Source organism: Miniopterus natalensis, chromosome 3 (assembly GCF_054644295.1).
Source record: "Miniopterus natalensis isolate mMinNat1 chromosome 3, mMinNat1.hap1, whole genome shotgun sequence".
In the NCBI taxonomy this organism is placed as follows: domain Eukaryota; kingdom Metazoa; phylum Chordata; class Mammalia; order Chiroptera; family Miniopteridae; genus Miniopterus; species Miniopterus natalensis.
Genome location: NC_142083.1, coordinates 53,937,284 through 53,954,842, shown reverse-complemented (window position 1 = coordinate 53,954,842; position 17,559 = coordinate 53,937,284). Strand labels below are relative to the sequence as shown.

General features: G+C 42.6%; 1 protein-coding gene across 1 annotated transcript in view; it reads left to right on the top strand.

Annotated features, from left to right (window-relative positions):
• Positions 1–5,316: 5,316 nt before the first annotated feature.
• The window catches only part of ST8SIA4 (ST8 alpha-N-acetyl-neuraminide alpha-2,8-sialyltransferase 4), an 83,686-nt gene continuing 71,443 nt past the window's right edge, over positions 5,317–17,559 (top strand). Inside the window, exons 1-2 of the mRNA XM_016221993.2 lie at positions 5,317–5,512; positions 12,774–12,905. Coding sequence (XP_016077479.1) covers positions 5,400–5,512; positions 12,774–12,905 — 245 coding nt within the window. The 5' untranslated portion in view covers positions 5,317–5,399. The remainder of the gene's footprint in view (positions 5,513–12,773; positions 12,906–17,559) is intronic.

Genomic DNA, 17,559 nt, shown 5'->3' with positions numbered 1-17,559 from the left:
ATATATTTGCAAAACGTATGTGGTAAAGGGCTGTATCCAAAATAGACAAAGAATTCTTAAATTCAGCAGTAACAAAATGAAAAACCCAATTTAAATTGGGCAAATGATCTCTACAGACATCTCACCAAAGAAGATATACAGATGACAAATAAGCTTATGAAAAGATGTTCCCTGCCGTATGTCATCAGGAAAATGCAAATTAAAACAACAGTGAGATACCACTAAACACCTATTTAATGGTCAAAATTCAAAGCACTGAAAAGACCAGATGCTGGTGAGCATGTGAAGCAACATGAACTCTCATCCGTCGGTGGTGGGATGGGAAACAGTGCAGCCACTTGGGCGACAGCTCAGGTTTCTTACAAAGCTAACCGTAGCCTCACCATTCATCTTACCAGCAACCACACTCCTTGGTATTTACCCAAATGAGTTGGTAACTTATGTTTACACAAAAAACTTCTCGTGAATGTTTACAGCAGCTTTATGATTCCCAAAACTTGGAAGTCACCAAGAGGTCCTTTAGTAGGTATTTAGATAAATACTGTGGTATATCCAGAATATGAAATATTATTCAGTGTTGAAAGAAGTGAGCATTTAAGCCATGAAAAAAATATGGAGGAATTTAAGAAGTCAATATAAAAAGGCTATATACTGTATAACTCCAAATAAATGACTTCTGGAAAAGGCAAAACTATGGAGACAGTAAGAAGATCATTGTTTCTTATGGGTTAGCGGGTGAGGGAAGGCCAAGCACAGAGGATTTTCAGGACAGTGAAACTACTCTGTATAATACCTGTATGCCATCACACATCTAGCAAAGTCCCTAGAATGTCCAATACCAAGAGTGAACCCTAATGTAAACTATGGGCTGTGGGTGACAATGATATGTCAATGTAGCTTCACCGATTTTAACAAATGTGCTTCTCTGGTGAGGGATGTTGATAGTGGGGGAGGCTGTGCATGTTTAGAAGTGAGGGTTATGGGAAGTCTCTGTACTTTATGCTCAATATTGCTGTAAATCAAAAATTGTTCTAAAAAGTAGCTTATTAACAAAAACTATCATGGGCCACTGAAAGCCCCACTGTGAGACTCCAAGTGTCTATCCTCTTATTTCTAGCTGAAGTTGAGGGCACAGCCAGCAATTAAAACATGATTTACATTTAGTTAAAAGATAAAGTAACATTTTAAAAGCAGCTGCCATTACTTTCATTATTTATTCATAGGGCACTGTGTAATTGCAGAATTGTGCTGAATAAAGACAAATGTGTTCTCTTTATTGAAGAACTTACAGTCCAAAAATAGAATGGAAATTTAGTAACAACTTTAATTTCTCAGGATCATCAAAACAAGCATTCTAATGGAAAGAAGTGAGTCCAAAAGACTCTTGTGTGGATAAGTCTTCTTACACAATATTTATGTTTATGGTTCTTATACCTAATTGCATATTGAGAAGAACCAAACTGTCCTCAATTTGGCTCAAGTGTTGGCCTGTATGTTTTTAATTAACTTGGCAAATATGGATGCATATTTCATGAATCTAATACTATTAGACAAATGACACTAAAATACACTCTAAACACTAAATTGTTCAAATATGGGAAGGGGGAGCTCTTGAGTCTCGCAGAACCCATGATCAATCATTCGGAAGTGTTTACCTCAATGTAAAAGCTGCCGTGCTTAAGGAATTTAGAAACAGCAGTGTTATACAATTCGGGCATTCATTTTTTTCTCTTCTAGATGTTTCAATATGTCCTCTGTGTTCTTATAACTAGCACTTGGTGTGCTTTTCTTCTGTTGTTGCTCGGTTTGTTTTGTTCTGTCAGGGCCAGATGATCGGTGACAGGTTAAGGTTGGCGGTGCTTGGGCAGGCTAAATAGCCATCTCAGATGGGTGAATAAAGTAAAATTACATTTATTAAAAAGGGGTGGAGATATCTAAAGGGAAGGCCTACACAGCACTGAGCCAAAGGATATTGGGTCCATGATGGCAGCAAAAATATACTTGAGACAGTGAAACAAGGAAGAGCACAGAAGACCACAGGAGAGCCCAGGCGGGGCTGCTGTGGCCCCTGAGAAGTCGGAGAGAGAGGAGGGGCCTTGGAGATTGGTTCAGGGGGTAACCCCGGGATGATGCGCTGCTGCCCATTGCTCCCCTGGTTGCAAATCTCTTGGGGTCCCCTTGAAGGGCTGGAGAGGGCGCTGGTGCGCTCCCCTGCGGAGGGGAGAGAGCACACCGGATCCTTCATCCTGAGTGTATTTATCTCTTTCTTGCAGGCGGGAAATATTAGTGGAGGTCTTAGGGGGTGTCTCAATAGAATATTCATCAGCTTTCCAGCTGTGCTCTTTCAGGGTTGTAGTCTCCATTGATTGGCCGGTGCCAGGGCAGGAGGTCACTAGTCAGTGTACTGAGTCAGCCACTTGTCTGGTTTCCCTGCTTGTCTGGGCCTGGAGCTGAAATACAGCTGAGGCCTAGATGTTATCTTGAGGGAGAAATGCCCGGGGCGATTAAACCGTGTGCCGGGCAATATGCTGGGGGAAGATAGATTACCCTGGGACAAGGTTCTTGTTTTCTCAGTTTTGCCCCTTGCTAGCACCCTGGGCTTCCTGCCCTGGTGAATCTCTGTACCCTAGTTTCTGTACCTGGCCCGTCTAACGAAGAGTTTCCCCTAATTTAACGTAAAGCTTAACGCAGGAATTAAACCCACTTTCCTCTTGAAGATTTCCTTGTAGCAGCTTTCCCCTTAGAGGAGGCAGTTTGACACTGTGGCGCTGTAGGATATCATGATCATCCTGAAACCCTTGTCCCACTACCCTTCCTTCCCACTTTCTGTTCTCACAGTACTGAACTACTTCAAAGTTCTCCAAAGCACCAGCATTGTATTCCTCTCAAAAGTCACACATGCTCTCTCCTCTGCTTGCCACGTTCTGCCCTCCCTCTGTCTGGCTTACTCCTTAGCTTTGCAAGCCCCAATTTACGTGTGCCCTCCCCCAGGAAGCCCACCTTCATGGCTGCCCCAAACTTAAACACTCCACCTGCTTCTACCCAGTAGCTTATGCAGACACCAAGTATGGGCTTCAAATGCTGCTGTTAGACATGGTGCCATATTGCAACTTACTTGTTTTACAATCTGCCCCCTCTGAGTGAGGGAACTTCGGGTCCGGTTAGGTGCTGTACTTTAATTATCTGTATGTTCACATGTCCTCCACATTGCCTGGCCCATAGTAATTGCTCAAGATAAGTTGGATACACTTAATTAAATGATGCATATTACGCTGCTGCCATCAGTGAGTGGTGTTTTATTTAAAACCCAAAATACATTTGTTTATTGTTTCAGAATCAAAAGTTAACCTAGAGAACCTAGCATCCTAACCAAGCATTGTCCATGTCCTCTCCTTCCAAGTTCCCTTTTAACTGAAATAAGCTGTATCTTTCTTGCAGCTTCTCCAAGTGAAGAAGTCAGTGTGATAGAGATGCATTAATGCAAGGGAGATTTGCCTAGACGTCAATAAACTTGAAAGGCTCCCAGCGGGCCACTTGTAGTGTCAATAAAGGCTCATAATCACTTGCCCCTTTGAGCATTCTAGCCCAGCCCCCTAGTTCGCTCTGCTGTGAATTCGAGGCTTCAGAACTGAGATGATCTTATCTTCCTAAACCTTCCGCAAAGAAAGCTAAATGTTGGTGGGGACCTGGTTTCTTTCTAAAGCAAAGCAGCTAGATGTTATCATTATTTTCAGCTGCCTTGAAACTGGTAACTCATAGCTGCTTTTCCTGTTCCCCTTCGGCATGGGCTTAGTGGTGGGCCTCACCATTTCCGGGCTTGTGGTGTAAACCCCAGGGGCCAAGAGTGGGTGACAGCTGGAGCCACTGCTCAATCTGAAGGAACAGAAATTCAGTGGAGAAGTTGGAGGTGGGAGTGTGGGGCAGAAGCACTTGCATCCTGGTCTGTAGCTTGGTGAAACTCCTGGCCTCCGGGCACCGTTCATGCCAGGGGTGCCTCCTGCCCCACACCTCCTGCCCCTGGTAGAGGCCCAGGGTCTGTGTGGGGCAGCCAGGCAGCAAGCTCTCCCTGGGTGAGGTGGGGACCAAAGGACAGCGGAGAAACGCCCTGAGGCCTGGAGCCCAGGGTTGGAAAAAAATGCCCCTGCCACTGAATACAACAGAAGTGAGGAAACCATAGGAGGGAGAAGAGGGTGACGGACAACTTACTGAGGCTTTGAAAGAAGAGCTTGTCCCACCCTTGCTTCCCTCCCCCCTTTCCTTCTCTCCTTCCTAACTCTTTCCGTTTCCTTCGCGCGTGCAGGTGTACTTGCATTTGCAAAAAGGTCCTCGGTGGCTGCTTTTTCTCAGCATCCTGTTTCTCCTCAGTGAAATTTAGGGGGGACTGAAGTTTCCCTGACTTCTGCGTGAGGAGTTTCCAAATGACAACTAAAGAGTCACATACATATCCATAAAGTGCCTAATGACGCATGTGTCATCGCTCGTTTCCCGCAGGGTCCTGACCCGGGGTCATCCCCCGCCCACCCTGAGCGGGCCACAGGCTAATCGGTGCGTGTTTGCACTTCCCAGGATAAATCGCCCCCTTTCTGCCCTGTCGCCCCCCCTTCACTCCACTCGGGCGCGCGCGGGCGCTCGTGGGCGGGCCTGCGTGTGTTTGCAGAAGCTGTGGGAAGACGCGAACCTCCCGGGGGCGCGCCCCCGGCCCCAGCCCCAGCCCCAGGACGTCTCCACCCAGACGCCTCTGGACTCGGCCCGCAGCAGAAGCGCCCTCTCCTCGCCGACGCCGCCACGGCGCTTCCCAGCCCGGCGAGCAGACCCGCCGCGCTCCGGCCAGCCGCCCGACTCCCTCCCGTGGCGGCCCCGGGGTGCGGGACGGCTGGTCCCCGGGAGTGAGCGGGCGGGTCCGACTACGGGCAGCCGGCTTCCTCCGGCGGCGCGGGCAGGCTGAGCCCGCAACGTTACTCCCCGGGCGGCGCCGGCGACGCGAGGCCGCGGCAGCCTCCGCCTCCTCCGCCCGCTGATTGGTCGGTTGTCGCTCATCATTTCCCTGCTAGGAAAGGGGAAGGGCCAGCGACGCCCCCAACCCAGCTGCAGAAGCTGCCGTCTCCTTCAAAGCACAAGGTGTCTGGTCCTTAAAGAAACCTGAGCCCCGGGAGGCTGCGCGCGGCGACCCGGCCGGGCGGGCGCGCACCGCGGGGAGCGCCGGGCAGCGCGGGAGCAGCGGCGGGAGCGCGGCCGCCCGGACCCCCGCGACCTGCCTCGGAGATCCCCGCTCCACGCTCTCCTCGCCTCGCACGGATAACGCCCCCCACCTCCCGCGACTCTGTCTCCCCCAAACGGAGCTTTCCTATCCAGAGAAGGTACAGGAGCCGGGGCAACCACTACTTTCCCAGGCACCCACGATGCGCTCCATTAGGAAGCGGTGGACGATCTGCACGATAAGTCTTCTCCTGATCTTTTATAAGACAAAAGAAATAGCAAGAACTGAGGAGCACCAGGAGACGCAACTCATCGGGTAAATGAAAAGCTTCATTTCACGATAGGATAAAAAAAAAAAAAAAAAAAAAGTCAAGCCATAAATGAAGTGTGAATATAGACAATAGAGGGAGGGTTGGGGTACGATGCGTGTTCCTAGGAGCTTGTGCGTGTTCAGTCTCGCGAATTAAATAACAAAGGCAGCGGCTGAGGTGTGTGTGCTTCTCTAGGCGTGTTCCCAGTAAGAGTTCAACTTGCTGTTGGGTGGCAGTGCCAGTGGTGCTGGCGCCAGGGCTCGCACGCCCAAGGGGAAGTCACCGCAGGAGTGTCAACAAAGAGCGTGTGCCCTTGTCCTTTCAGTCCGTGGGCAGGACTCTAGCGAGATCTTTATTGTCCATCTGGTTGCCCTTCCTTCTCTGTCTTATCGCCCGAGGAGATGCCCGGGAAAGCTGGCTTAGGGCAGGCTGAAGGTAAAGCCAGAACGCAGGAAATGTGCTGCGCTCTACTTTCCTGCGGGCGGGGCGGACCCGTGGAGCTTAGTTTGAACCAGACACTCCAGCACACCCGAGGATACTTTCTTACTGGCTCTTCCGTGGATGAAACGCTCGGGCGTCATGGTTACAGTTTTAGAAGCTGGCTACTGTAGCTTCAAACAGACTGTATTTCTGCCTCTTTTTTTTTTTTCAAGTTTGTCTAGATGAGTTCAAAAATCTTCCTTCACCCCTGTAAGTTCTCTAAATATCACACTTCCTTCCTCCTTGCCCCTGGCCTCTGTCTCTTTGAAGTTTACCCACGGGGTGGGGGTGGGAGGGGATGGCTGCAACTTTGTGTTGCTTACAGGGCTTGGAAGCGTTTTCTGAGGATGTGAACCTGGTTGTCAACTGTGTTCAAAGTCCTGTTTCGGAAATCCTCCCTCATCCGGAGGCGTCCGCTGTCGGAAACTCCACACTGGCGGAGATGCTCGCTTGCTTTTTATTTTCTTCGGCATTTATTAAAACGAAGATAGAATCTTTGCCGTGTGTGTGTGTGTGTGTGTGTGTGTGTGTGGTGTAGCCTGCTAAAGCGTGCACACGCTCACGAACTTCATGCACTCCATTTGTTAATAGTCTCCTTCCTAAGTAATGAGCAATTGAGCAAGACACAGGCTTACCCTTAGGGAAGGGATTGCTATTGTATAGAAAACTGAGACAGCCAGAAGTACGGTCGAAAGGAACTGGGAGAGAATGAAAAAGCTCATAGGGAATGGCCTGGATGGTCGTAATGCACCCACAAATCTCTAAGTGGTCTGTTGGGGAGGAGGGGGTGCCCGACTGGGTGATCAGGTCGCTTACACATGGAGTGGGTGGGCTGCGAATGTGACCTAGCTCGATTGTCAGAAAAGCAGGACTTTGGGGGTGGGGTGGGGGGGTTGTGGGCATCCCTGGCAGACCTGTGCTTCCCAGGCAGACAAAGGGGTCTTTGGGAAGGTGATGAACCGGCGCGTGGGGGAGAGGCGGAGGCTGGGGCGTGGGGGTCGAGGCTCTTTGTTCCCTTCCAGCTGGTGGGCTCCGAAGATAAGCCTGAGCCCAGACAAAGCGGCCAAGCCTCGCCAGGACTCTGGGGGTTCGGGCCCACTGCTGGTGACCCAGGAGAGAGGGAGTGGGTGGGAGGAGCGCGGAGAGAGGGGGCGCCACATGCTGCCAAACACCCTCTCCGGGCCTCCCCAGACGGCCGGCCGCGAGCAGTCCAGTCCCTCGGGGGAAATGACAGAGTCCCCGGGACGCTCCACGTTTCGGGGGCGGGACTGCTCCCGTGGCCCTTCCCCGGACACCCCCGGCGGTGGGCGCTGCCCCGGGCCCTGGGGAAGGGGGCGCGGGCGCGGGCGCGGCGGGTCGGCTGGCTCGGCGGGTTTCGCTCGCAGCCTTTTCGGGGTGGGCTGCGGTTTGTTCCCTGCTCCCCCGAGAAAGCCCGGGGCGGGCTCTGGAGTTAATCTGCGGGAGGCGAGGTGTGCACTCGGCGTCCTCTCCTCCCGGGAGCTGGAGGCGAGGGTGGGAGAATTAGTGAGGGGCCGGCCGGGGGCGGGAAGGCGGGGCTTTTTGCAGGAATGATCAGGCCCCCTTAAAAGAACATCACTTTCCCTGCTCAGTCCGCCACCGTGCTCCTCCTCCTTAATTAAAACCCGCAATTACAGGTGTGCGGGGCGAGGCGGAGAGCCGCTGTCGCCTTGCGCTCTGCGGGTGCGGCGCTGCGCCCTGGCTGCGGGGCCACCAGCGGCCCTTCCCGAGCCCCGGGGTCGGCGCTGCCGGCGGCCAAGCGAGGACAGCCAGTCCCCTGAGCACTGCCCCCCTTCTCCCTCGGGATAAAACGTTTAACCGACAAGCTCGTGATGCCAGTTAATGATTTCGTTTTCAACTCCCAAACAGTGCTTCTGGTGGGGAGGTTGACTCATCAGAAGATCACGTCGTTGGCCGGCTCCCTAAGCCACGTGGCGGGGCCGGTTTTGAGATGAGCAAATTAGCGTAGAGGTTTGACCCCAGAGCCCAGGCCAATATTCAAAAGTGATGTAAGGGAGCCAGCCTCCCAGGTCTGGGGGGCACTGCGTGCCTTCTGAGTGGGCAGTAGATTCAATGAAGGGCCTCCCATATTCCTCATATCTTAGACCATGCCCCTAGATTCCTGTTTAGCTTCCCTGCTACCATTTTTCAACAGGCAGGCAGCTCTTTGTCTGTTGGACTCCTGCGTCTCTTAACTGAAGGTCCCATCTAGAATCAGTGCAGTAAAAGATCGAGTAATCATTGGACATTGAAAACTGCATTGTAATGCAAACCTATTAATTGCCTGGCATGGTGACCGGTTAATAAAGTTGAACCCAAAGGGCATTGGGGGTAGGACATGGTCTGATCTTGACTGGCATGGTTTTCGATGGGGAAAATGGCACTTGCCTCACAGTTGGCCCAAGATTTCACTGACTTTGTGTATGCTCTTTGGGTATCATTTGAAATGTGTCAACCGAAGGGTCCTACGGATAAAAACATGTGGGTATGCTTATTTAACGAGACGACGTATTTCAGGGTATAGCAGAGGCTTGGATATCGTACAAATATTTGTTTTGATTGCCTTCCTTAGAACTTACCACACACCGTTTTCCTGGTTGGCCACAAATGAGACTTTAACTTACATTTCTTATCAGGTAGAGATCTTTTTAATTTGACTGTGTACCTCATGTTCTCTTACCAGTATTAGTTCTGAAACTGATGACTGAATTGACTGTGGAGATAGGCATTCATACTTAGAGCATTACCGTGAGCAAAGTTCCTTCCAGGTTGCTGTAGGGTAGAACACATTCTTGTAAATCAGGAAACCCAGAGCCTGCACTTCTTCACTTCATGTGTTACATGTGGAATTCTGCTCAAAACCATCAAGCAGTAAGTTGAAGTAGTACATCTCTCACCTTTACTTTTGGTTGTTTGACACTTAGGTAATGAAAACAGAAAACGGCCTGCTGTTTGTGCTCAGGCTTAGTTGGATGCAAGTCCATTTCTTTTAAATGACTTTGAAATTTTTATATTAATGAGGAGATTTAACCTAGTCCAAAGGAAACACATTCATTCCAAAACCAAATCATACCGAGTGTTTCAGGGGGGGTGAATGCAGGACTTTTGGGAACTAATCTCATGAAAATTAATCGTATTTGTTCGACACTGCAGAGTTAATAAATTGTAGTGATGTCTGACAACTCATACTTCAAAGAGAAAATATATTTGTAAATATTAGTAACATAACTAGTGATTAGTTGCATAGATGACCATCGAAGAGGGTTTCTCTTAGCTCCATATAAGCAGAAAAACTTCATAATATATATATGGCTTTATGCTACATTATTTCCTTGATGTGTGCTGTTGTTTTTCCTATAGATGACCATATTAAATCTTCCTGTATGTAGCCCTATGCAAATGTTTTCAGCGCAGCTGTTTAGCAGTCATGTCCGATGTGGAATGAGAAACTAGTAGAGGGGGTGGTAATATCCTTCATGCCTTGCATTCACCTAAAGGAATAGCCTTTTCTAAGACAGAATGCTACCAAGGTCATAAGTGAAAAATCCCTTGGGACCTATTTAACTTGATACAAATAACTTTGCTCCAGAGCCTCAGATTGCACTAGGCCAGGCCCTGTCACATAGGAATTTCATTGACTTCAAGAAGTTAACTAGTTGTAGCTATTTTCATTCAAAGCCCTTTCCAACGATAAAAGTCTGAAATTTGGCTTATCACTAGTTCAATGAAAAGAATTCAAACAGCAGAGTAACATAGTAGCATGTCATTAATATAAAACTGATTTAAACTTTTAAAATACTTTTTTTTTTTCAAATCTGAGGGGTTCTGAAAAGGCTCCATGCAGCTAGGTACATCATAACAATCACTTTGCCATGTAAAAATGTATCAGTGTCTACATCAGTAAAGCAATCTTCCATGAATATTTAAAAATGCCAGCCCCTGTATATTTTTACTTCTCCCATAAATGTTTATTGGTGGTGAAAATAATTATTATAATCATAGCAATGTATGGTTAGGAAAAGATGATATTGACAGGCCAGTTATGAACAAGATGAAGACTGGAAAAATTACTACCCCTAGAAATGGTTAAGAGTTTGTGCCCTACTCTTAAAGGCATACCTCCCAAAGTGTGAAGATTAAGTTCTGTGTGTATCCACATTTTCACTCATATGTAGTTATTATCATTAGATATGTAATATAAAAATTGACTTCTGGGCCACTGAGTAGTAAATTTCTCCTTATGTTTTCTTGCACCCTAAATGACCTCTATAAAATGATCACTATTAGCCATGTATAGGCATGCCAATGTATCGTTTTCATCAATAGGATAGTTTCACAATTAATTTTTACAGAGTTCTAAATTCTACAAGGAGTAGTTGCATGTGATGCTTTGAGTTGCTTTAAATTGGAAGTACATGTTTAAAAAAGAATGCAGACCAAATACCAAACCATAAGCCTCCAATTACAGAATTCATCCAACAGCTGTTCAACAAGCAGTGTTTCCATTGATAGTAGGAGAGGATTGCCTGCATAATAAACACAGATTTAGACTTTCTGATTGAGCAAATATCATGTTACTTTTTAATTATATTTTTGAGATTTCTAAAAAATTAAAAGGATATATATAAAGAAATAAATGCAGATGCTGAAAGGGCTATGCCACAAACAGGTGGCTTTTAGATTCTTTCTCTAAGTCTGGTTTTGCATCTATAAAGTACCAAGAAAACAGTCTTGAACAATGAACCATTTCAGCTATTAATGTTCTAATGGCATAAATACAGTCATACGTGTCTGTGTCTGTCACCATCGTCCTTATTTCTTGCACCCCTGCTATTACCGTGATACATGGTGTGCTTGACTGACACTATTGACTGAATGGAATAGCACAGCTGATTCCTTTGATGTACTAGAAAATACCAGTAATAATGGCTATTCAATGAGTTTTCTCCTCACTCCAATCTCTGTCTCCTCACCACTATCAGCTATCAGGAATGTGTCTCCTTGAGTTGACCCAAGGTAATCTTAGAAATTAGGAATTAGCACTGCAGTAGTGCTTTATAAATTACTTTCACATTCAGAGACCCACTTAATCCTCACAAAGTCATTGTAAATTAGATGTTATTGCAATTTTCAAGTTAAGATAAGGAGTTGGTGGCCTAGAAAGAGAATATTGTCCAAGGTCATACAGGCTAGCAAGTGATTGAATCACCCACATGTCCATATCACCTGATATTCCAAGGTCTTCTTATTACAAAACAAAAGCTCTTTCCATTATGTGTATGAGCCTTCCGTGAAACTAAAATTACAATCTTGGGAGTCACAAGTATACAGATGCACAAGAATCGGCAACACATCCTGTCTCTATTGTCTAAACACAGTGGGAAGGGATGGGCTAAATTGGAACAGAGCTTTGATGAGAATTTTTTTTTTCTTTAAATACCGCAAAGGCCTTTTCTTTCTCTTTTTTTTTTAAATCTAGGTAACATTGGTTTATATTGGCTTATGAGGGTTTATGTTAGTATTAACATTACGTAAGTTTAAGTTACAACATTGTAACTTAACATCTGTGTGCACTATAGTATGCACACTACCAAGGGTCTAGTTTCCATTTGTCACCATACAATTGACCCCTTTTACCCATTTCACTCGACCTTCACCACGTCCCTTCTGGAAACCACCAGTATGTTGTCTGCATCTATGAGTTTGTTTTTATTTTGTTTTGTTTGTTTGTTTTGGTTTTCTTCTTTCCACATGTGAGTAAAATCATGTGGTATTTTTCTTTCTCTATCTGACTTATTTCACTTAGCAGAATACCTTCAGGATCCATCCATATCACAAATGGCAAGATTTCGTCATTTTTAAGGCTGAGTAGTATTCCATTGTGTGTGTGTGTGTGTGTGTGTATTGTAATCACACCTTCTTTATCCGTTCATCTATGGATAGACATTTAGGCTGTTTTGTTACCTTCTCTATTTTAAATAATGCTACTATGAACATAGGGATGCATATATCTTTTCAAATTAGTGTCTTAATATTCATTGGATAAATAACCAGAAGTAGAATAGCTGGATCATATGGTAGCTCTATTTTTAATTTTTGAAGAATCTTCACACTGTTTTCCATAGTGGTTACACCAATTTACAATCCCATCAACAGTGAACAAGGGGTCCCTTTTCACAGAATCTTCTCCAACACTTGTTATTTCTTGTCTTTTTGATAATAGCCATTCTGACAAGAATGAGATGGTATCTCATTTGGTTTTGATATTCATTTCCATAAAAATTAGTAATGCTCAACATGTTTTCGTATGTCTGTTGGCCATCTGTATGTCTTCTTTAAAATGTCTATGCCAGATGCTCTGACCGTTTTTTAATTGGGTTGTTTGTTTGTTTTTTGTTGTTGAATTGTATGAGTTCTTCATATATTTTAGATATCAACACTTTATCGGATGTATAATTTGCAAATACCTTCATCATTGTGTAAGTTGCCTTTTTGCTTTATTGATAGTTTCCTTTGCCACCAAAGGCTTTTTTTTATATGAATTTGGCTATATTTCAAAAAGAATAAGTGTAAATGACTGTCCTTATTAAATCTTATTTACTTAATCTTTACAATATTTTTTATCATGGTCATTTAACTATTCCTCTAACATTTAGAAAAAGTTGTGTCTATAATTTGTCACTAGTAATCTAAATCAAATTATGTATTATGCAACTTAGACAAAATGCTTCTTACTTTCATGAAGCTGACATGTTTATTTTGTTTCAGAGATGGTGAACTGTGTTTGAGTCGATCCCTTGTCAATAGTTCTGATAAAATCATTAGAAAGGCTGGCTCTTCAATCTTCCAGCACTCTGTAGAAGGTTGGAAAATCAATTCCTCTTTGGTCCTGGAGATAAGGTGAGTTTCTTTAATAAGGCAGGATACATTTCACATCATGTTCTTGAATATGTTGGGCTTGGCAAACTTATATCGAATGTTTAATTTATAGTTTAAGTATGGATACTTTAATAGAAGAGTGAACTGAATCAGTTCTACTAAATGTTTCTCACTGAAGAATATGAAACCATAAAACTGAAATCATTATACAGTCAGACACTTAAGGATGAATATGTGAGTTTGAATATACTGTCTTTATAGTAATGGAATATGATATTTAAGTGAGTACTAATATTTAACATATTTTTCTTCACTCAATTACTCGGGATAGCCATATATTTTGTGAATTATTTTTAACTTCCCTATTAAGTCTTCAGACTGATTTTGCATTTTCTCACACTAGACATCAGTAGAACCTATTCAACTCCTGTTTTGCTGACAATTATAACTAAATATGACTTACTCTATCAATGGGTATTTCTATGTGAGCTCCTGTAATAAAAGCCTCAACAATTATGTCCTAAATAGGTGAAAATCAGAAAATAAGTTCTCTAGAATACTGGTTTATTCTTTGTAACATTTTAGCTGAAACAAGCTCTTGAAAATAAACTTGGTGCCTACATATACCCATTATATCTTATTTTCTCAGTTATAATCCTATTACTAATATGAAAGGTAAGGCTAGACCTACCTAATTATGAGGGAAGCAAGCAGATAATTTTTCTCCATAGTTAAGTTGCTGTGTTGGTCAGTAGGTTTTAATAAGAGCATTTTAGTAAATTGGAACCCATTTTAAAAGTTCAGGAGAATGACCATCCTGTACATAATAAAATCATCGAATATTTCTAGTATTGAAAAATGCTAATTATTCAATTATTGAGTATAATAAAAGGATAAGCTACTGATTTGTTTGGGTTTCTACCTACTCACTTTTGGGATCATACCCATATATAATGTAGATTATAAAAAATTAAAGGAAGAATTTACCACACTCATCTTTAGTGTATGCATAGCAATTCGTAGAATTAATGACAGCAGAGGCACTCACCCCATGTTGAAATATACTTGAAAGAATGTCTGGAAATTAAAGAGAGGAGTCTGGCATATGTGGGAATGGTTAGAATACATTGTTTTAAAGCTTTGGCAGTGACTAGAAAGGGAAACCAGGATCAGATCACAACAATGTCAAGTGGTGTTATGTTTGGTTGCTTTTAATTCAGGGAGAACATTGCATACTTGTAGGTGGGGTACAAGGACATGAAGATCAGTATGGTCTGATGACAGAGTTTAAAAATTGGTATCTTTTGGGTAGAATGTGGTCAGCAAGCAAGATTTATTTCAACTGGATAAAAATAAAATAAAACCTTAAGGTCAATATTAAAAATTGGGAAATTCCTTACAAAAGTAAAGATTTTCATTACCCCTGAAAATGAAACATTTTGACAACTCTGGGTTCCACTTAAGAACTCTTTGGGTGAGCCAGCTCTGGGCATGGTCTCTCCAGTCTGACATTGTTAGCCCTGGGCCCTCTTCTCTCATGACACCTACCTAGCACCTTGCTCACTGTCCCAAACCTTTATGCCCACATTTGAATTTAGCAACCCTATACAAGATGAAATAATTATAAGAAAAATAGCTACAGGATGTGAGACTTGACAGGGTCATAAATACAGGAGTGGTTTAGTTTAGAACAGAGAGTAAAGATTCTTATTTCTTGGAGGTGGATTAAAAAGGATATGTGGGTCATTATAAAAAGAAATATTTACAGCATTATTTACAGTGGCCAAAACTTGGAAACAACTGAAGTGCCCCTCAATAGATGATTGGACAAAGAAGATGTGATACATATATACAATGGAAGGTTACTCAGCCGTAAGAAAAGGCGAGATAGTCATGTGCAGCAACGTGGATGGATCCTGAGGATATCATGCTAAGTGAAATAAGTCAGTCAGAAAAAGTCAAGATCCATGTGATTTCACTCATGTGTGGGAGATAAAACTGAAAGCAACAAATGAACAAATAAGACAAACAAAAGAAAACGGAAAGACAGAGACAATAGCATGGTGGTTACCAGAGGGAAAGGGGTGGGGGAGGGTAGAAAAGGGCAAAGGGGCCAAGTACATGGTGACTGATGGAAGCAGATTTGACTTTGGGTGGTGAACACAGGATGCGATATTACAGAATTATACACTTAAACCTATATAACTTTATTAACCAGTGTCGCCCCAATAAATTTAATAAATAAATACATAAAAAGGAAATTTTGATCTATAAGGATGTCTCAAAAGAGACCTTTAAAATTGAATGATTTTGCAAGAAGGGAGATATTTAGGTAAGGCTGTACAGGTCAGGTAAAGGAAGGTAATGGAAGAAAGCAAAGTAAAATAAGAAATTGTAATAGTTTAATATATCTAGACATGCTAAATAATATATCACTAAAGTAAAATCTAATGAGTGAATTAAATAAGTAATTGGCAATAGTTTAATTAGTGTATCTGGCCATGCCTTCCTAGTATCTGCACAAAAATGAAAGTGTAGATGTGCATGAGGCTACAGAGGTATATTTTGCTGTTATTAAGATAGTCAAGCTTGCCCGGCCGGGCGTGGCTCAGCGGTTGAGCGTCGACCTGGGATCCAGGCGGTCGGGGTTCGATTCCCGGTCAGGGCACATGCCCGGGTTGTGGGCTCGATCAATGACTCTCTCATCATTGATGTTTCTGCCTCTCTCTCTCCCTCTCCTTTCCTCTTTCTGAAATCAATAAAGATATACTTTAAAAAAAAAAAAAAAAAAAGATAGTCAAGCTAAATGTATTAGACATAAATTGGCCCAGGTAGTTCATTATTGTAACTTTAAAAATTAATGAGGGTTGCATTCATATCTTTGAGGGTAATCTGTTTTCAATTACAGCAGCTGATAATGTGTGTAAAACATTAGTATTCTTTTTATATGGTTCTCCTTAACAAATAAAGAAGTAAACAATAAAACAGTGAGCAAATATTGAATAATACATACAAAGTTGTCATTTCCTTACAAGGAAATAATAATTTGTAAAACCATTATTGCACAACATGCAAACAGTTCATTAAAATTATAATTGCCCATAGCAGTAGTGACTAGTGATTATTAATCAGTTTGAAACTTGAAATAAAAAATTAAAGTACAAAAATGTCTTATTAGCTGACTTTTGTTCTGAAGTCATACTGAAAACTAATTGTAAAGTATTTTGGATGAATTTTTTTCTTTATTCTCCCCCCCCCCCCCCCCCGCATCTGTAGCATTTATGAAGAACCATATTACTTTGTGTTTGTGAGTGGGTGTGGGCATATTTTACAAGTGTTTTCCAAATTCTTCTCTGAATCTTTTTTATTATGTTTTTATTGATATTAGAGAGGAAGGGAAAGAGCTATAGAGATGGAAACATCAATAGGCTGCCTCTGCTCAAGCCTACTGGGGATCATGCCCCAAACCGGGCTTGTGCCCTGACGAGTAATGGATCCAGTGACCCCCTGGTTCATGGGTCAATGCTCAACCACTGAGCAACACCGGCCTGACTTATCTGAAGTTTTTAATTAAGACATCATGACTGATAATATTTTATCTTACATGACTGAGCCATGCTTCCAGACCTTTTTCATTTAAAAAATTGTATTAAACTTAAAATGCTCTTGTGACATTCCTAAGAAATTATCTATTTATATTAAAATAAAAAAAACAGTCACTGAAAATAAATTGTTCTTCCTTACTTTTATAGACATGATTTTCTTTTTATTACTAAATCTTTCAGCCCTATATGGACTCCACTACTTTCATAAGTATATCAAGAATGGATTTATATATATTCATCTAACAACTGTACCTGTGGGGAGTTGCAAAAGAGATGGTTTCATGTATTTATTCATTGTACTTTGAAGATTCTTCATGATTTAGGGAGTATATTCGTTCCACAGCTAACTTTATAATTAACATAATTAGCTTGGTTAAATGGTGGATTTTATTGATACTAGTTTGTTCTTTATTATTGTAAGCTAAGAAATGACACATTTAGGATGTGAGTAAATCTGTGAACATTGTACTGAGATATCATTTGGTCATGTTCAACACTTGTGATTTGACTTTGTTTTTTCCATCGTTAAATTCTTTTCTTTCTTTCTTTTTTCTTCTTATTTTTCATATGTTGAATAGAAACTTAAAGAATTACAACACCAAATATGGATGTATAGAAATGTACAAGCTCATGTGCTCATCAGGACAGATTAAGCACATCATAATTAGTAAAAAAAAAATATTTTCAGCTCTCAGTATTACCATATTTCAAAGTTCCTAAACAGAAAATGCTGGCAGGTCAACTAAATATAACTGCAAATTTATAAGTACTTACAATGAATTTGCTGTTGCCTTCATGATTTACTTTAGAACAAGGTCCCCAAATAGTTCTACTTACTTTGTTCAGCAAGTGACCTTAGAACCCATTTTGGATCACACAGCTTCATAGTGGCAGAGTCAAGCTTCAAAGCCAGGCCTATCTAATTGGAAAACAATATTTTAGTACTAAAATGTATACTATTAAATGCATCTTTAGGAAGTACACAATAGGTTTTATGCACTAAAGTAATGAAATACATACAAGATAATATGAATCCAATATTACCAAATGCTGGGTCAAATATTAAATGG